The 20,706-nt window shown below is 43.1% G+C and overlaps 3 protein-coding genes across 7 annotated transcripts in view; 1 reads left to right on the top strand and 2 right to left on the bottom strand.

Annotated features, from left to right (window-relative positions):
- Positions 1-2,375, bottom strand: part of LOC144009089 (phosphoribosyltransferase domain-containing protein 1-like) — a 10,291-nt gene extending 7,916 nt beyond the window's left edge. Inside the window, exons 1-4 of the mRNA XM_077508594.1 lie at positions 2,298-2,375; positions 2,064-2,174; positions 363-469; positions 111-297 (exon numbers count right to left, since the gene is read on the bottom strand). Coding sequence (XP_077364720.1) covers positions 111-297; positions 363-469; positions 2,064-2,096 — 327 coding nt within the window. The 5' untranslated portion in view covers positions 2,097-2,174; positions 2,298-2,375. The remainder of the gene's footprint in view (positions 1-110; positions 298-362; positions 470-2,063; positions 2,175-2,297) is intronic.
- A 138-nt stretch (positions 2,376-2,513) lies between these two features.
- On the bottom strand, positions 2,514-18,477 carry enkur (enkurin, TRPC channel interacting protein). 3 transcript variants are annotated; one of them, XM_077508591.1, is made up of 5 exons: positions 18,216-18,477; positions 4,843-4,988; positions 4,546-4,760; positions 4,328-4,474; positions 2,514-3,322 (listed from the first exon to the last, which is right to left on the bottom strand). In XM_077508591.1, the coding sequence occupies exons 1-5, from the start codon at positions 18,332-18,334 to the stop codon at positions 3,152-3,154; spliced, it is 798 nt and encodes a 265-aa protein (XP_077364717.1). In that variant the 5' UTR covers positions 18,335-18,477; the 3' UTR covers positions 2,514-3,151. The 3 variants fall into 3 exon arrangements, with proteins under 3 accessions (XP_077364717.1, XP_077364718.1, XP_077364719.1); XM_077508592.1 differs by lacking the exon at positions 18,216-18,477 and adding an exon at positions 5,121-5,883; XM_077508593.1 differs by lacking the exon at positions 18,216-18,477 and adding an exon at positions 5,084-5,183.
- LOC144009087 (metabotropic glycine receptor-like) overlaps positions 7,167-20,706 on the top strand; it is an 85,479-nt gene continuing 71,939 nt past the window's right edge. For 2 of the 3 annotated variants that reach the window (XM_077508589.1, XM_077508588.1), the window contains exon 1: positions 18,099-19,218. In XM_077508589.1, coding sequence (XP_077364715.1) covers positions 18,542-19,218 — 677 coding nt within the window. In that variant the 5' untranslated portion in view covers positions 18,099-18,541. Of the gene's footprint in view, positions 7,403-18,098; positions 19,219-20,706 lie in introns of those variants that run through there. The other variant, XM_077508590.1, reaches the window with a different exon arrangement.

Below are 20,706 nucleotides of genomic sequence, written 5' to 3'. Positions count from 1 at the left end.
ATGTATTGTTGTAATAGCGCCCCCTTGTTGTGATCAAATAGAGGTTGTTTGTTGTCAAGCTACGATTTTTTTTTGTTTGTTCTTTGTTTTGTAGTTGTTCCTACACGTACCAGATAGCTCTTGAGTCGTATGAACTCCACGCGGGTCTCCAGGTACTTGTTGGCGTTGCGTCCCAGCACCTTGATGCACTCCAGCAGGTCGGCGCAAAACTTGTAGCCGCCCTTCAGCACGCACAGCACCGTGATGTTGGCGTCGGCGCAAAAGTCCTCCACAATGTGGCGGGCCAGACGCTCGGTCCTGACAAGAAGAAGGACGGTGAAAATAAACTGGTGACTTGGATGAATGTGCGCCGCCGGCCGCACCTGTCCACGACCACCCCGTGCGGAATGTAAACGCTGTCGATGTCGTCGCGGTAATGCTCCGGGTAGGTGAACAAATCCAGACTGTATCCCGGCCAATCGTCTCTGATCTGCAACAATGGGATGTTGAAGTCACAAGCATTGACACCACTGATCTGAATGTATGACTGGCTAGCCGAATAGGCCAAGACTTTTGACGTGGTGAGGCCGCCATCTTGCTCCTCCCAAGAAACGTTTCTCGCCATACCATCGAAACTGCCTATGAGCTGTATATGTCTCATCTAAACCACACTTAAATACTCAAATTAACTTTTTTATTCTTATTAACTAATTGACTGGCAGCCATTTTGACAGAAGCAACCCCCTTCGCTCCTGGCTGCTTTACTGGATTTGGACTGATTTTGAAAGGCCCACACAATTGTCTTCTATTACTATAAAAACATGGAACCTACCAAAAGAGAAATTAGAGTCTCTTCTTTCATCAGGAAAATAAAAATATATTTCTTTCTGTTTCCATTTTGCAGCAAATAGCATTAGAATATAGCTAAGTTTCATCATTATTCACAAATCTGTTTAAAACAATGGATCTCTTAAACTCTGCTGCCACCTACTGGCCATTTTTGTAACAACTACCATTGCTTCAAGCATTCCAGTTCAGAGGCTGCATCAAAGCCTTCTTTATGCTTTAGCATAAAAAACAAAACACAAAAAAACAACAACAACAAAAACCCGTCTAAATACGTCTTTGGGAGCATGGTAATATTTAAAGTAGAACGTATTTATACGTTTTTGGGAGCAAATTAGTTAATCAATTTTGTATGTTATGAACTACTAATTACCTGTATTATGCCACTGTTGCCAATACCCTGTTTTTATATGAAAACCTATTTTGTTTTCTTAAAGTAACGTTTAAAAAAAAATATATATATATATTTTTTTTTTTTACTTGAATGGACTTTTGAAATTTCATCTTATATTAATCTTTGTTAATGAAATGATGTTGCTCTTTTGGAAATAAGCCGTCTGGCTTTATTGTGTTTTTATCCTTGTGATAACCTGACTAAGTGATTGAAAGTTTGTGTTGTCTGTCATTGCCAAATACAATCAATCAATCAATCTGTACGTATACCGTTTATACAGTAGTCTGCTCACGAGATGGGAGGAGCAAGATGGCCGCCCTGTCACTTCAACGGCTTACACGGGCATGTTTGGGCTAGCGGCTATCATCCAGTCATATATTTCAGTCATATATTTACCCACAGTTGTTGTTGTTTTTGCCCAATCAGATTTAAGCCTCTCTGTGTTGCCATGTCAATCTAATCTGAAGCAGTTCTTCATGTTAAAGCAATTGATATATTGGCAATGGGACTGTTTTTTTTTAACCAGAGCAACTAGCTGGCCCACGATGACGTCACAATTTTTATGTCTTCTTATTGGTTAGTCAGAGCAAGCCAAGTTCCAACAGCTGCACACAAGTATACAATGCATCGCTGCCATCTTATGGCATGTATAGGCAATTACATCCTTGCAAACAAAATGCCCAAACATGAATCTGCGACTATGTATGATGCAAACGTACTAATAATATTTTACTCAACCAATGGAGGAAAATAAGGGAACCAAAACACTGCAAACAAGTCTTTCTCTTACAGTGTCAATCAAAAAAATAAATAAAAAATTCTTTTGAGTTTGCGTCAGACGTACCACAATTCCTCTTTTCTTCCCACCATCTTCCATTTCTCACAGCGTTGATAGTCCTGCCGGAGGGGGGGGGGTCAGAGTTCACAGGAATATGCCAGCAGAAGCTGTTGCGCTCTTTGGGTGGAAACATTCACAAAAGGAAAAAAAAAAAAAAGAAAAAAAAAAAGTTGATTTGAGCAAATGTAAGCATGAGCAAATGTGCACAAATGTTCCTCTCATCTAGTTTGAGCTACTCACCACTTTTGCCGCTTTCTCGTCAAGAAGACGACCGCAAACAGTGAAGTCTTGGCGGCCGCACGCGCCGAGCGATCACGCTCCAGTCATTTGCCTTTTTTTTTTTTCTTTGCCATTCCACTGGCGGAGAATGATAATGACCTGCATGTGACAGGCCTGCTGCTTGCGAGCCAAATCAATACACGAAGACGAAGAAGACACCAATGCAAACTTCACTACTGCAACAAATCTTTCCTGCTTTATTGTCACATTTTCGGTAAAAAAAAAAAAAAAGAAAGAAAAGGGGATGACATCAAATATTCTCAATGGATTTGCATTCCGTTTTGCGGAGGGTTGGGACGATCCGACTTGTTCGAGACATTTTGCAACCATGTTTGCTTTTCCGATGCCAAACATTTTGACATGATGGCGATTGTTGTTTGTTGTTGCCTTGAAGCATTTATTCACGCAATGAATAATTGACTTAAGCTTTTCTAGTTCGAGCTGCTTGGGACACAATAAATGTCGGAAGAAAAGGATGACGTGTCATTTTGAGCATTTTTTTTTTGTGTGGCAAAATAAGCAAGCTCAATGTATTCTTAGTTCGTTATTTGTAATTACTTTATCATACATAATAATGTTCAACTATTGGATGGTGATGCACATTTCAAGTTTGCATCTGACTGCTCAAATTCAGATAAAAGCATATTTATTGACTGATTTATTTTTATTATTTTATTATTATATATTTATTATCAATATGTTTTCTATATATTGCCCAATATGGATATATTGCCCAACTCGACCAATTGCCACCAAAGTTTCTAATCAGGAGAGAAAAACTATTGCTGGGAAGCGATATTGTGCCGTTGCGTTGTCTAATTGGCGATGTAGATGGTCTTGAACCTCTCAAAGAGGCCCATGTCGCTCTCCAGCTGCTTCATCTCCGCCTCCAGTTGCACCTTGCGACTCGTACTCATCAGCGTGTCGGCAGCCACCGGCAGACGATGGTACTCGTCGTGCAGCTCGGCCAACGTGCTCTTCAGCCGCTTACGGAGAAAACCACAAAACTCTGTTTTGTTTTTTTTCTTTCTGTTTCAGTTTCAGCAGAGAGCCAGTACCACTGACCTGTATATATGACTGGATAGCCGATAGCCCATACACACCAGTGCAAGCCGTTGAAGTCACAGGGCGTCCATCGTGTTACTCCCACCTCGCCAGCAGACTACTGTATCAACTATCCGCTCTATGTACAGATGAGACATATCTACAGCTCGTAGGCACTTAGTATAGTACTGTTCTTTTTCTCAGTTCCTTAGACCCCAATATTAGATTTGGCAGAGGCATCTTTTGTTGAATTACAGTTATAATTATTTCATAAAAAAATATATATACAGGTTTCAACCTGTACTAAACATCATTAAAGGGATACTTGACTCATTCAGCAATTTTCAGCCGGAAAAAAAAAGTGAATATTTTGTCCAGAATGAATTTGATAACTTCATTATTTTTCATGTACAATTAATACCTTTAAAAAAGTAATTTTTCTACTTGCTGTCGACATCACCTGTGCTGAGGAAGTAGGTCACGGCCAATTATACCTCAGTTTGCTGACCAAACCTCAGAAAACAGGTGAGCCGTGATTGGTCGTTACCTACTTCCTCAGCTCAGGTGATGTCATGTTCAGTCGACAGCAAGTGGAAAAATTAGTTTCTAAAGTTATTAATTGCACAAGAAAAATGATGAAGTTAGAAAATTCATTCTGAACAAAATATTCACTTTTTACTGCTGAAAATTGTTCCATGAGTCAAGTATCCTTTTAAGGCAAGTTGTAAAATGTCTTTTGTGCTCTTGTTTATTTTTACCAAATTAAAAACACCATAAATCATGCTGTTTCTTGTCTCAAATGTTCTCCAATTTGGATCGCGTAAAAGTATCGGATGGTATGGCGAGAAAGGTTTCTTGTGAGGAGCAATACGGCGGCCTCGCCAACCTCAAAAGTCTGGGCTTATTGGCTATCCAGTCAGATATATATAGATCAGCGTGTAAGTTACCTGCAAGTTGGCTTGCCGCTCGTCATCCGACAGTCGCCTGATGGCGCTTTGCTCCATCTGCTCCTTCAGGTACTTGTCGTACTCCTCCACGGCTCTCCGCACTTCCTGGCTGCGATGCTGCAGGTACTCGGGCACCTCGCCGTAACACTGAGTGTGGCAGAGACGCAGAGGTTTCGAGGTGTGGCGCGTTTCTCCCACACTGCCGTATTTTTATTTACCTTTTTCTTGATGTACTTGGGGACCAGTCCGGAATGTTCCAGCAGCGCCTTGTGGCCTCGGTTGGTGTCGACGGAAGCTACCTGCGATTTGGTCTGCGCAGGCATGGCGGGCTTGACAACGTTTCTCTTGGTGTGGGGGCCCAAAGGCGGCTGTTCGGACCTCAAGGGGACGGCGGGTTTCTTTGCAGTGCACATGCGATGACAACGCCCTTTTACTGTCAGACAAAAAGGACAAAAGGTTCACATGGACAATGAAGGACTTTTATTTTCTTCATTTCTTGGTGAGCCAAAACTCACTTTCAGGCAGTTTGGGCTCTTTGGAATGCTTCTTCAGGTATTTGTCTGGAGATGGAGTCTCCACTTTTAATGGCCCCATGGTTTTCATTGCATTCTTGATCGGCTTGTCCTTCACGAGAACTACTGGTCGAAACTTGGACTTGCGCCTGCAGAAACAGCAGAGAAATGATAAATTTATTGGCAAATCATCAGTGAAATCTTTCATAATAATCTCCAACATGGAACTAGTACATTTGCTTACTTGTTAGCTTAGCTTGTATGTATTTTCTCGGACTTACTTTGGCTTTTCAGTGTGAACCTGCTCAGGTAAAAAATTGTAGATGCTCTCTTGGGGAAACACCGTTTTAGCCATGTTTTTTTTTTTTTTTATGTTACAAAGTCGAGACGAAGTCGTTAATTGTCGTAAATAATCAGTTGCAGTCGTGAATTAGCCGCGCTAACTGACGATAGCTGGGGATTTCTCTGAGGAGTCTGCTTTGGCTTGTTGCTAGGCAACCTGCGTGGCCCGTGAGCTGCCTTCAGGTGCAGTCGTTAATTATGAAATCCTTACTTTTTAGCGTTTATTATTTTGCTTTTACCTGCTCAACATTTTTTGAAACCCCATATTATGTAAATTTATGAGTGCATTTTAAAGCGAAAACACGACATTCAAACGTTACCACTACGGTCTGGCCGATAAAATGCCGTTATCCCAGATTTCCCTCCGTAATGAGTTGTAAACATCCGATTAATATATGATTTCCCCTGCTGAAAATGCATCGTAAGGAAGGTTTATAATGTTTGAACAAATTCCAATCACTCTCGCATTAGTGCATTGAGTCGCAGCATCTTTTTCGTCCCTTCAAGGGTTGCCGTAGTTGTTTTGACCTGGCAATATGGCGCCAGCCATAAGAAAATTTAGAATTTCGAAAGCATAAATTCTCGCTCTTGGGGGCTCACAAAAGCGACATTTGACGTGAGTATACATTTATTAAATGTATATTTTTTACGCCAACTGACAAAGGTGGAACAATAAGTACGAACAATCGCTAGCAAGCTGCTTGTAGTCTAGATTGGCCAAGGGTTTTGAGGTGACGAGGCCGCCATATTGCTCCTCCCAAGAAACGTTTCTCACCATACGATCCTCTACATTTACAGTATCCAAATTGCAGAACATTCGAGACAAGAAACAGCATGATTTATGATGTTTTAAATTTTTTAAACATAAACAAGAGGAGGAATTTACAACTTGCCTTAAATACATGTATAAATTATATGCTTCATGATATTTAGTACAGGAGGAAACGTGTATATATATATTTTTTTTATGAAAGAACTGTATATAACTGTAATTTTTGTCCAATGTCAATGACACTTAGTTTTTATCAAAATTAGTCAACCTCATCCCATTTTTATTTAGTCACCTTTTGGTCGACTATAAGTCAACCATTTTAGTCCAAGGAAAAACAATTTTAGTCAACAGAAACATTTTAGTCTAGTTTTATTCAGGACAATCATTTTTCACCCTTTTTTACATTTTTTGTTGCCAACAGATAATTTTGAACATTTCCATCTAATCTAAAAGTACTTCACATCAAATTTTCTGTCATCTTTTTGATTTAAAACAGCTTCACACACAATTACAGCTACAAGCTAGCAAGTTAGCTAGCATTAGTTAGTGGTCAGATTAACATTGTTTGAACGTTAGCCTATAGCTAATTAGCATTAATGTTATGTTGCATTCGCTAGCTGCGGACTTGTGTTAGTAACAGATTATCAGACGGGATTTTACAAAAATCACAATTTTCGTCTCGTCTTTATTAGTCAATGAAAATGCATACCGATTTAGTCCCAATTGTTTAATTATAGAGTTTTCGTCTAAACTAGTCTAGTTTTCATCCGGTGAAAAATGTGTGATGATGAGGAAAATATTTGTATTTTGTTTTTGGAAGCAAAATGAACATGAGTGTGAGATTTACTTCTCACTCTTGAAAATATTTTTCAAAAGTTTTTATGCCGTTTGTGTTGCCGCTCATTGTCCCTAATCAAGTGTCCAGTCCAGCTTGCAAAGTGCTGCCTGTCCCAGCGGCACTTTGCTGCTTCCGCAAATGTGAAGGCGTAATGGAGCGCGGGCAGGCAGGCAGGGGGGTGGATGCTGTGCCCTGGGGAGGCCCATTTTTGCCCCCCTCAGCAAGAATTCGATCTATTTGCCTTGTAGGGGGGGTGGTGGCGGGGGTGACTCATTTCAAAGCAGGTGCTGCCTCAGCAGCGGCTGGCGGTGGGAGGACGCCGGAAGATCTCGACTGCGTGTACTCAAGTAGCAAATCTCACGACGACCGATTTTTTTTTTCTTCTCTTCTTTTAAGGTGCGAATATTATGTTGATGCCGATGTAACAGGATAGTCAAACGCCCTTCCTGTGCGTGTGTCACTTCCACGTGTGGTGACGTAGTCGAGCTGCAGCTTGGCAGGTGAGGAACGAAGAAAAGTCTCTTGGATTGATGATGAACCCCCTCCAAGGGAAGGACACGCCCCTCGCTGCAATATGATTGGCTGCTGCATCCTGGCATGAAGCAGGGCAGGTGATGAAACGTGATGAGCACACACTGAAGTACGGAATAAAAATAATAAGTGTGTCAAAATGAGTGCTTTTATTTTGAGTTCATTTAAAAGTTCCTTTAATATTTTTTTTAACGCACGATTAATGAGCGCCCCTTACTTGGAAAGCCTGTCCTGGGGGAGTTCCAGTTGTAACACAGCAGCCATTTAGCAGTAATAAATGTCATAAGAATGCATATATTTGTGGAGACTGGGGTCAAGTTGTATTTTACAAATTAAAACGTGCTCATATTATGAAAAGAAATGCACTGAGCTGTCACCATTGTCTTAAAAGTGCAGTTATGCCATCTAGTGGCAGGAAATGACATTAACACAAATCAATGAAACACTTTTTTGTTCCACTACAGTACATCTTTTTAATTTTAACTCAATTTTATGAATTATCATGAAATGACTACCAATGACTAAAAGATGCAGCAGCCATATTTCTATTAGTTGAACATTTTTTCCACTTTTATGTTAAGAGTATGAAACTTATCAAATTAATTTTGGACAAAATATTCACTTTTCACTGCTGAAAATTGTTCTATGAGTCAAGTATCCCTTTAAAGTTTATAAATGCTTAGATTTTATTTATATATATATATATATATATATATATATATATATATATATATATATATATATATATATATATATATATATATATATATATATATATATATATATATATATTAGTGCTGTCAAACAATTAAAATTTTTAATCTGATTAATCACACTTTTTAATTTTGATTAATCACGATTAATCAGCTAAATACTTGCGCATTCACGTAATATAAAATTAATACAAAATACTGTAATATTTTGACAACGCATTTTATGATATGAATGTCATTTGCAAACATTGATTAAATGCATGTACTCAATTGCAGGCATGCGTGTATTGCTCAAAACGTAACAGCATCATATCAATTGGGTGCAAGTCAGCAATTATTAAATAAACACAAATTACTTTTGTTTTATCTAAAGTCCCGTCGGGGTGTTTTTTAAAGCGAAATTTACCACCGAGCACACCAACTGGAGTCACCCAGCTCATTTTGGAACAACAGGCGTAGGAAATGCCATGCATTGACATAATCACGGACCTGCGCAGCCTTCATTGTAACCATCCGCGGATAGGTTCAAGGCTCAAGTGTGGTCAAAAAAAATTGTGCGATTAATCTGCGTTAATACGTGATTAATGCGATAATTTTCTGTGATTAATTAATCTATTAACGCTTTAACTTTGACAGCCCTAATATATATATATATATATATATATATATATATATATATATATATATATATATATATATATATATATATATATATATATATATATATATATATATATATATATATTACCAACACCACCACAATATCGTGATAATTATCGTATCGTGAGGTTCATATCGTGATGAACATTTATTGTGTATAAAATTTATAAATGCTTATATTATTACATTTACATTAATATATTAATTTTTTATTTAAATGTTATTAATTTTCCATGATCTGTTTCTTCTTCAGTACATTAAAGAAAAAAAAAAAGAAAAGCTATTTCTTCTTCGCTTCTTGTCTTTCCAGTGCGCTGCTGTTGATATAGCGCCCCCATAATGGCACAACACTGCAACTGCAGTTAAAATGCCGAGCTCAGTTAGCACAGCTGACTGAGCACCGTGTTGAGCGATATCAGGCTGGAGGTAGCGAGCAAATTAGGTGGCCGCCTCTGAATTTTGTATACAGGAAAAACGTCTCCGATTCTCAAGAATCTTTGAGATGGGTGACCATTTTGAGCATGTGAAAATGCAGGTGACAAACCAATGTCTCTTCCTTGGAGGCGTCTCCAGATGGTGCGGTGAGGATAATGTATTAGTGATGCTCTGCAAGTGGCAAGCGCGCGAACGAACGCTTGACAAGCCAGATGGCTCGCAGAAGGTGGCGCGGCGTGTCCGCCCATCAATCAGACTGATCACGTTTGCGCCCCTTTGCAAACATGCTAATGCACCGGAGCCGTTTTTCACAATTAGACATGATTGCCAATTGAAGAGATCAATATTTAAGAGGGGTGTGAATTGCCTAGTACCTCACGATTTGATACCGATTAATCCCAATACAAATTTACAAGTCAATTGTTGCAATATTTTTTATTTTGTTTTACTCAAATTCAGAACAATACTAATCAGTAAATGTTTACATGTGCACTGTAAGATTTGTATGAAAATGTATTTATTTATCTGAAACTTCAGTCTTATAACTGAGCCATAATTTAATAAACAGGTTGCGGTCTGTTTCATGTTTGAACAGCATTGAAATCAAATATTAATGTTCCATTAGTATAACATTCTTCCAGGCATAAGGTGTGAATCCTATCCCTAAGTAAGACGTTGCGTTGAATATTTTTCCATCAAAAATGGATGTTTAAAAATCGATTTTGTCACGCCGCTACCGGCGTGGCGGTTCATGCTTTTATTGTTGTGTCCCTGTTTCCGGTTTTACCTTGAAAATCTAACTCTCATCTCACCCCAGGTCACTTGCCCTTCCTGCCGCTCCATAATTACCGGTCCCCGCCCTTGATTATCACCACCTGCCACCAATCACCTACAGCAATAAAAGCCACCTGCATTCTCCCCTCAGTGCCGAAGTGTCACAGTCAGTGCATGGAAGCGTCCCACAGTCCTTATGTCCTCGTTCATGTTGCCAAGTGTTGTTGCCTTGTTTTTGTGCTTTTTCCTCCCCAGTGGACCGCCTTTTGTTACCCCTTTTGCCTTGTGCCCTTTTTCCTCCCTAGCGGAGCGCTTTTCGTTGTCCCCAGTACCTTTTGCCTGTTTTTTCCTCCCTAGTGGAGCGCTTTTTGTTCTCCACTTTTTTGCTTCCCTGTTCTCCTCTCAGCTTGAGAGGAGACACCTGTTGGCCGGAAATAAACCTGCTGCCTTGGTGGCTTACCTTACGCCTGCGTCTGAGTCCTACCTTACCTCGTCGTGTCAGTACACTTCGGCCAGCATGGACCCAGCAGGCAAGGTCGAGGCTGCACTGCAGAGCCAGGAGGCCCGGCTCGACAACCAGGACCGGATCCAGCAAACCATGCTGTCCCAGATTGGGGAATTGACCAGCCAGGTCCACGAGCTGGTGAGCCTCTCACGGCGTCGAGCGCCAGCTCCCACCGGACAAATTCCTCATCCTGAGTTCTCCGTACCGTCCACGCCATTCACCGGGGTAGGATTAAGACTGGCCTCCCCAGAACGATACTCCGGTGAACCCGGGCGCTGTCAAACTTTCCTCACGGAGTGTGACATACATTTTGAACAGTTACCACAGGCATTTCCCACAGCCCGATCCCGAGTGGCCTTCATGGTGTCGCACCTGACGGAACGGGCCAAAACCTGGGCAACCGCCGAATGGGCCAGGGGTTCCTCGGTCTGTCAAAGCGTACAGGACTTTCAAGTCGCTTTGCGCCAAGTCTTTGATCCAGAGAACAATGACCGAGAGAAGGCACGAGCACTGAGCCGACTTCAACAAGGCAAGGAATCTGTCAGCGATTACGCTGTCCGTTTTCGAACACTGGCAACGAACAGTGGCTGGAACGCCATAGCTCTTCATGACCATTTCTTGAAAGGACTCTCACCTGCCATTCAAGAACTTCTGATTCCCGTAGATCTCCCCACGGACTTGGACGCTTTAATTTCCCTCGCCATCCGCACAGATCATCGTCGCCAGGAGCTGGCTAAGATCGGCGGACCTCGAAGGAGGGAGGAACCCACCTCCTGGTCACGGCCACCGGAGGCCAGAAGGCCGCAACCCATCTTTCCTTCCCGGCCGGAACCAGGAGAGGTGGACCTCGCCCGAGACGAACCCATGCAACTGGGAAGGGCTCGGCTTTCGCCTGAGGAGAGGCAGCGCCGACGCCGAGAGGGCCGTTGCTACTATTGTGGTGGTCTTGGACACTTGGTGGGATCCTGCACCACGAAGGGCAACTCTCCGGTGAGTTCTCCATCACCCCGACCCGCCAAGAACCACAGACTCACGCAAATTCAGATAACCCATCACAATGTCACCACAGATCTGTCAGCCCTTATCGACTCTGGATCCGACGAAAGTCTCATGGACTGGGAGCTCGTAAGGCAAATACGAGCCTCCACCGAACCCCTTTCCTCGACCATCCGGGCTAGAGCGCTGAACGGCAAAGAACTCTTCAGGATCACCCACATCACTGAACCTCTGGGAGTCCGAATTGGACAGCACTGCGAGACTCTCCGCTTCCAAGTTTTCCACGCTTCATCTCCCACTTTGGTTCTGGGTCACCCTTGGCTGCGTCTACACAACCCCAGAATTGACTGGAACTCGGGAACCATTCTGGAGTGGGGAAAAGAATGCAACACTCACGGGTTGGAACAACCCGCACCCCGGAACACCACAGCCCAGGTCCACCAGGTGACTCTCGCCTCACCTGCTCAAGAGGAATACCCGAACCTGCACACTGTTCCCTCCTGTTACCACCACCTGCGGGAGGTATTCAGCAAGACCAAGGCCATGACTCTTCCTCCCCACCGACCGTATGACTGCCCGATTGACCTGATTCCCGGATCAACCATCCCCAAGGGGAGACTGTACTCGGTCTCAGGACCCGAACGCCAGGCCATGAACACTTACATAGACGACTCCTTGAAAGCCGGCCTCATCCGACCGTCTTCCTCGCCTGCAGGAGAAGGCTTCTTTTTTGTGAGCAAGAAGGATGGATCCCTACGCCCATGTATTGACTACAGCCCCTTGAATGACATCACAGTTAAAAATCGATACCCACTGCCACTGATGTCCTCGGTTTTCGACCAGTTGCAACAAGCCAAAATATTCACAAAGCTCGACCTACGAAACGCTTATCACTTCATCCGAATCCGCGATGGGGATGAATGGAAGACAGGATTCAACACTCCCCGGGGACATTACGAGTACCTCGTTATGCCTTTCGGACTCACCAATGCACCAGCAGTATTTCAGGCCATGATTAATGAGGTACTAAAGGACTTTATTGATCACTTCGTGTACGTTTACTTGGACGACATACTAATATACTCTCCTGACCTAACGAGCCATCGAGACCACGTAAGCCGAGTCCTGCAACGCCTCCTGGATCATCAACTATACGTGAAAGCGGAAAAAAGCCTGTTCCACGTCAACACCATCTCCTTCCTGGGATTTGTCGTTTCACCCGGAAGGGTGGAGATGGACTCAGACAAGGTCAGCGCCGTGCGAGATTGGCCCACGCCTGACTCGCGAAAGAGGGTTCAGCAGTTCCTAGGATTTGCCAACTTTTACCGACGATTCATAAGAAACTTCAGCACCATTGCCGCTCCCCTACACGCCTTGACATCCCCACAGGTTCGATTCATGTGGACCCCGGAAGCCGAAAGAGCATTCAATGACTTGAAAATCCGATTTACCAACGCCCCAATCCTTAAAGTTCCTGACCCCAAACGCCAGTTCGTGGTTGAAGTCGACGCCTCGAATATTGGGATTGGGGCGGTGTTGTCCCAGCGCTGCCAAGAGGACGGCAAGACGCATCCCTGCGCGTTTCTCTCACGGAAACTATCGAAAGCAGAACGCAACTACTGTGTTGGAGATCGGGAGCTGCTAGCAGTAAAAGTAGCTCTCGAAGAATGGAGGCACTGGTTAGAAGGAGCTGAACACCCCTTCGTGATCTGGACCGACCATCGAAACCTGGAGTATTTACGCCAGGCCAAGAGACTCAACCCTCGACAGGCCAGATGGTCTTTGTTTTTTAATCGCTTTTCATTCTCTCTGACCTACAGGCCAGGCAGTAAAAATGCCAAAGCTGACGCCTTATCAAGAGTCCACGAGTCCGAGCCATTGGAGACCGAGCCTGAGACAATTTTGCCCCGTGACTGCATAGTCGGGGCCATGAGATGGCAACTTGAGGACGATGTCAAGGAGGCGCTGCGTAACGTCACTCCCCCCACGTCATGCCCACCACGGCGACTCTTCGTGCCTGAGGAGCTAAGGTCCCAGGTAATACACTGGGCTCACACATCACGGCTATTTTGTCATCCTGGCGTCCGCAGGACCATGTATGCTGTTGCCCGGAGATTCTGGTGGCCGGCAATGGAAACCACGATAAAAGAGTACGTCGCTGCCTGTCCGACTTGTGCCCGCAACAAGACTTCAAATCAGTCCCGGATGGGCCTTCTCCAACCGCTACCAATCCCATCTAGACCATGGGCAGAAATATCATTGGACTTTGTGACCGGACTACCCCCATCCCATGGTAAAACCACAATCCTCACCGTTGTTGACAGATTCTCCAAAATGGTTCGCTTCATTCCACTATCCAAGCTCCCATCCGCCAAAACTACCGCAGACATCATGATCCACCACATATTCCGGTTTTATGGATTCCCACTGCACATCGTCTCCGACCGTGGACCACAGTTCGTCTCCCGTTTCTGGACACAATTCTGCAAAGCCCTAGGAGCCAAGGCCAACCTGACGTCAGGGTACCACCCGGAGGCCAATGGGCAGGCTGAAAGATTAAACCAGCAACTCGAAACTGGACTCCGATGCCTCGTCTCCCAGAACCCGACTACCTGGAGCACTTACCTGGTTTGGGTCGAGCTCGCACATAACTCTTTACCCACTTCTGCCACAGGTCTCACCCCGTTCAAATGTGTCCATGGCTACGATCCCCCATTCTTCGCCGAGCTAGAAGAGGAGGCAACGGTTCCCTCGGTTCAGGCCATGGTCCGTCGATGCCACAAAGTCTGGTCGGCGGCCCGGATGGCGCTTCAACGCCAGGGAGACCGGGTAAAGAGGGCCGCCGACCGGAAGAGGAGACCGGCGCCCGACTACCGCCCAGGCCAACGGGTGTGGCTGTCTGCCAAACACCTTCGACTCAAGGTACCATGTCCAAAGCTGGCCCCACGATTTGTGGGGCGTTTCCCTGTTACCAAGACTTTAGGTCCAGCCGCCATTCGACTCCGCCTGCCAAGATCCCTCAGAGTTCATCCAACATTCCACGTCAGTCAAGTCAAACCAGTCCACGGTCAAACCAGTCCACGAAAGCCCACTTGTGCCATCCGAACCCGACCCCCCCCCCCCCCCCCCCCCCGGAGATGATTTGAAGGCGGCCCCGTTTACAAGGTTAGGAAACTTTTGGAAGTGCGTAATCGGGGCCGCGGAAGACAATACCTGGTGGACTGGGAGGGATACGGCCCGGAGGAAAGGCAATGGGTTCCCTCCCGGTTCATCGTGGATCCCTCGTTGATTGAGGAATTTTATGAAGAACACCCTGACATTCCTGGGCCGTCAAGAGCCGGCCGTTGAGGGGGGGGGGGGGTACTGTCACGCCGCTACCGGCGTGGCGGTTCATGCTTTTATTGTTGTGTCCCTGTTTCCGGTTTTACCTTGAAAATCTAACTCTCATCTCACCCCAGGTCACTTGCCCTTCCTGCCGCTCCATAATTACCGGTCCCCGCCCTTGATTATCACCACCTGCCACCAATCACCTACAGCAATAAAAGCCACCTGCATTCTCCCCTCAGTGCCGAAGTGTCACAGTCAGTGCATGGAAGCGTCCTACAGTCCTTATGTCCTCGTTCATGTTGCCAAGTGTTGTTGCCTTGTTTTTGTGCTTTTTCCTCCCCAGTGGAGCGCCTTTTGACTTGTGCCCTTTTTCCTCCCTAGCGGAGCGCTTTTCGTTGTCCCCAGTACCTTTTGCCTGTTTTTTCCTCCCTAGTGGAGCGCTTTTTGTTCTCCACTTTTTTGCTTCCCTGTTCTCCTCTCAGCTTGAGAGGAGACACCTGTTGGCCGGAAATAAACCTGCTGCCTTGGTGGCTTACCTTATGCCTGCGTCTGAGTCCTACCTTACCTCGCCGTGTCAGATTTGGTCGCCGATTGAATCGATTCGAGAATTGCGTGCCGTAATATCGCGATATATTGCCAAATTGTTTTTTTTTTACACCCCTAATAATTTTATATAATACAGTGATACCTCGGCTGACGAACGCTTTAGCTCACGAACTTTTCGCCTCACGAACATTAAATTCGCGAGAATTTAGTCTCTGCTGACGAACTACTTTTCGGCGGACGAACCAAACCACGCGGTTGAACAGCACCACGGTGGCGGCCACGAGAAGCTGACGCACGCTCACGCCGTCCCAGTTCGTCACCCCCTTTCTTTTAGTGCGGACGCGGTTTGTGTTTGATAGACATTTTGAGTGTACTTTTGCTATTATGGGACCGAAAAAGACCCCACCACAGGCTAGTGTTAAGCCTAATGCTTACCAGCGAGGGACGGCGATTCGGCGGCGCGTTTGCATTGTAGTCAATGGAGTTCGCGCCACTAAAAAAAGCGAAACTGCCATCACGTACCTCAAAAAAGGAGAAAATCGTGCCACGGCTGTTTAGTCCCAGGAAAGAGGTGAAAGTAGTTGGCGGTGCTCACTTTTTGTTGACTCGCTAAAGTGCTCCACTTCCTTGTTCACCAACGGACACACCTCCTCCGCTCCGGTGAGCACGAAAGTGCGAATGAGCGACAACCGTTCCATAAACACTCTACGCGGTGAAACGCTCGCGAATGAAGTAAGTCTACCATTGCTACTATCCTTAAGAACTACCATCACAAAGTAAAATAAAACGACTTTATTATACAGTACAATTTATTTCTTTAATTACAATACAATAGCACATTTATTATACATAAAATAAGGTATATTTTTGTGTAGTTTTAAGGCTTATTTAGTAGAAAATTATGTTTTATAGGGACCTGGGAACGGATTATTCTCATTTTAATGGTTTCTTATGGGAAATAAATGTTCGGAAGAAGAACTTTTCGGCTTACACACACTCTCTGGGAACCAATTAAGTTCGTGAGCCGAGGTATCACTGTATAATAATTATACTATTATATAATATTAGTAATTATTTAAAAATGTGATTAATCAAATTGTTTTTTGTAAATTAATCACATTAATTATCATCAAAAATAAATTAAATTCTAATATAATCACATTAATTTATAAATAATATTATTGTATAATATTATATTATAATTATAAATAATGACTGTAATTATATATAATAAACTGCGATTGGCTTGCAACCAGTCCAGGGTGTCCCCCGCCTACTGCCCAGAGCCAGCTGAGATGGGCGCCAGCACCCCCCACAACCCTTGTGAGGATTAAGCGGTCAAGAAAATGGATGGACGGATATATAATAAAATAATAATTATCCTCCATCCATCCATTTTCTGAACAGATTGCTCCTCACAAGGGTCGCGGGGAGTGCTGGAGCCTATCCCAGCTGGCTTCGGGCAGTAGGCGGAGTACACCCTGCGCTGGTTGCCAGCCAATTGCAGTATATAATACAATAATTATATTATTATATAATATTAGTAATTATTAAAAGAAATGTGATCAATCAAATTAATGTTTTTGTAAATTAATCACATTATTTTCATAAAAAAATAATTAATTTAATTACAATATAATCACGTTTATATATAATATTATTGTATAATAATCTATATTCTAATCATAAATAATTATAATTACTATAATTAATATTAGTAATTATAAATAAAAAAGTGATTAATCAAATGAATGTTTTTGTAAATTAATCACATTAATTATCAAAATTTAATTAATTTAATTATAATATATTCACAATTTTTATATATTAGTGTACAATATTATATTATCATATTATAAATAATAAATAACTATAATAACTATAATTATATGAGTAATTATTAAAAATAAAGACAATTGTGATTAATATTAAATTAATGTTTTTGTAAATTAATCACAATTATAAAAAATAATTAATTTAATTGTAATATAGTCACATTAATTTATATATAATATTATTGTATAATATAATATTATATTATTAGAATTCTTATAAATAATTATAATTACTATATATTTAATATAATAATTATATTATATAATATTAGTATTTAATAAAAATATAAAATAAAATAAAAATATATGATTAATTAATTAATGGGTTTTTCCAATTGTGTTTTTGTATTTTCTGTTCTTATTGCCTTTTAAAAAATTTGTGACAAATCAAATTAATGTTTTTGCAAATTAATCACGTTAATTATCATAAAAAATGATTAATTTAATAATAATATAATCACATTAATTTATATATAATTTTATTGTATATTATATTGTATTATTATTATTATTATTTTTTTATTTTATTTTTTTTTATTTTTATTTTTTTTCCTAAGAGCTCAGAATTGTTCATTCGGTAGTCTTACCGATTCAACGTCTTGTCATCATTGCTCTTTTTTCTTTTTTTTTTTTTTTTTTTTTTATATTGTATTATTATATTATAATTGTAAATAATTATAACTACTTAATATTATATACAATAATTATATAATTATATTAATAATTATTACAAATTAAAAATTGTGATTAATCAAATTAATGTGGGCTTTTTTTTTTTTCCAACAAATGTGTTTTTGTATTATTTTCTATTCTTATTGCCTTTTGTCCAAACGAGTAGTCAGCGGCATTCTCGATGGGAGGAAGAGGAGGAGTAGGAGCTTTAAGAGCGCCTCCGCCCACTTCCCGGTGGTCAGTTTTTTTTTTTTTTTTTTTTTTTTTTCATTTTCGTCTCTTTTCCTTTTTCCCCCCCTCCTCCCTCTCAGTTGCGGTCGTCTTGGCAGGCCGGTTTCATGCTGGTTGCGGTCGGAAGAGGGCGAAGTGCGTTTTGAAGCTGGATCTATATATATATATATATATATATATATATAAATAACAATATCACCTCCCCCCTCCTCCTCCTCTTCCTCTTCCTCCTTCTTCATCTTCTTGCTCCTGATTCAGTCTGCACGCAGGGGAGGACGTTGCAGCATCCTCTCCTCTTTTCTTCTCTCCTCCATCCATCCTCCGCGGAGACTCCGTGAAGCGTCGCTGAAAGTGCGTTGCGAGGAGACGACCGCGGGGAGGGGGGTGTGGCTTGCTTCAAAACAAAAAACAAAAAAACAAAAAAACGAGCGAGGCTTTGGAGGATCCCACAAGTGTCGGAGCGATGCTTTAGCGGCACCCGCCAAAATCCGTCCTCTCATCCATCCTCATCGGCGGTGGCGGGCGATGGAGGCCATCTGGCGGCTGGCGCTGCTGCTGCTGCTGCACGTCGGCTTGACGGCGACGATGGAAGAGGAGGAGCGCGAGCGCCTGCCCGCCGCCGTGGCCCACTTCCTGCGCACGGGCGAGCCCAGCGCTCTGGCACCGGCTAATTGCTCGCGCAGGTTTGACTTGCCCGTGCCGGCGGCGGGCGGGAGGCCGCCCGAGAGAGCGCTGGACGCGCTGCTGCACGCCGCCAACTTGCTGGGATCGCTGCTGCCGGTCCACGACGACGGCGAGTCCGGCGGCGGGGAGCCGGCGGCAGCGAGCGCGCGGCGCGACGGCGACTGGTACCGGGCCCTGGCGCGGAGCCTCCTCCAAGGGGAGCCGGAGATCCGGCAGGCCTCCGTGGTGGTCTTCTCCTCCTCGTCCTCGGACGGGCCCGGGCTCCGCCTCCAGGCCAGCAGAGACGGAGGCCGGGTGGTGTTAAGGGAGATGCCGGGCCTCCTGCGACGGCGAGCGGAGCGAGGGAAGCGGGACCGCCGTTTGGCCGCCTTGCCGAGCGGGTCGACGGCGGACGGGATGCGCGTCAAGTGGTCGGCGCCCTACCTGGACTGCGACGACGGCAGCTTTGTCCCTCGCTGGCTGCTGACCTTGTCGGCCGACTTCTACGGGCTCGGGTCCGACATGGCTCCGGAGGTCAGGTAAGAACAACTCACCTGTGTATCAGTTTCGGACGACTTTCCAAACGTCAACAAATTGTTACTCAAAAAAGTGACACGGGGGCCATTTTGGGTTCCGAGAGACCTGCTTTGGGAGCTCAAATGCAAGGGGTTTTCCCGTGTACAAAATTCCGAGGCAGTCACCTCCACCTAATTTGCTCGCCACCTCCAGCCTGAGCCACTGATATCGTGCAACACAGCACTCCAGCTGTGTTGATTGAGCTCGCAGGAAACGCATTATAACTGCAGTTGCAGTGTTACGCCATTATATCAAGAGCAGTGCACTGGAAAGACCTGAAGCAGCAAGTGAAGAAGAATATATATATATATATATATATATATATATATATATATATATATATATATATATATATATATATATATATATATATCTGCGATTGGCTGGCAACCAGTCCAGGGTGTCCCCTGCCTACTGCCCAAAGCCAGCTGAGATAGGCGCCAGCACCCCTGCGACCCTTGTGAGGAATAAGCGGTCAAGAAAATGGATGGATGGATATATATATATATATATATATATATATATATATATATATATATATATATATATATATATACTGTATCTTATCAGCAACTATACCTATATCTACAGATGAATCGTGATACGGATTGAATCACCAGATTCTAGGCAATTCACACCCTTAATATATTTGAAATATATGTATATATATATATATATATATATATATATATATATATATATATATATATATATATATATTAATAATATAAGCATTTATAAATTTTACACACAATAAATGTTATATTATGTATTTATTGTGAAATATATGCATTTATTAACTTCATATATTATTATATTATATATTAATAATTACTTGTTATGTTATAACATGTAATAAAATTATCAAGCATTGCACATGCCCATTTCCTGGTTGCGAGGCAGATGGCACGCTCCAGCCACAAGTCAAAGAGCGCTGATGAGTCTTCTTCGTTTGCAGACTTGCGTGCATTTTCTCGACACTCTTGTGAGGCGCTCCCACTAGTGGCCCGCCAGGTTATTACTTAATAAGGCATGAACAATGGAACCGTTCTAGTGGTTGTATATGAACTACAAATATCGCGATGCATTCGTTGGTTTGTCGATAATCTATTGGGCGACAAAGTATTGCGATTTATCGCGATATGGATATATATCGTCACACAAGTAGGAGGTGTAATAATACGTGACGAGTGACGCTTGTTTGAAGTTTGAAGTGGAGTCTAAAAATAGTGCAAGCAAGCCACGGTGGGAAAACCTCTGGCTGCAGGCGTGAAATCAAACTTCAATGAGGGGTGATGAGTCACGCAGTTGCAGAAGGGAAAAAAAAAAAAAAGCGTTGATGTGTTTTCGCCGTTGCTGGTGTCGTCATGTGTGATGTTGACCAACATCATCTTCTCAATCAATAATTCATCCGCATCGCGAGTTGCGTGCGTGTGTGTGGTGCGTGTGTG

This window comes from Festucalex cinctus, chromosome 20 (genome assembly GCF_051991245.1).
Source record: "Festucalex cinctus isolate MCC-2025b chromosome 20, RoL_Fcin_1.0, whole genome shotgun sequence".
In the NCBI taxonomy this organism is placed as follows: domain Eukaryota; kingdom Metazoa; phylum Chordata; class Actinopteri; order Syngnathiformes; family Syngnathidae; genus Festucalex; species Festucalex cinctus.
This window is presented reverse-complemented; position numbering and strand designations above follow the sequence as displayed.

Bases quoted from the DNA above. Each gene is read 5' to 3' on its own strand.
- enkur (XM_077508591.1), bottom strand. From the start codon at position 18,334: ATGGATGGAGGAGAGAAGAAAAGAGGAGAGGATGCTGCAACGTCCTCC. The intron at 4,989-18,215 runs GTGATATTGTTA...CTGTTTCTGCAG, and splicing joins AGAGGAGGAGGAGGGGGGAG to GCGCAAGTCCAAGTTTCGAC. The intron at 4,761-4,842 runs GTGAGTTTTGGC...TTTGTCTGACAG, and splicing joins AGAGCCCAAACTGCCTGAAA to TAAAAGGGCGTTGTCATCGC.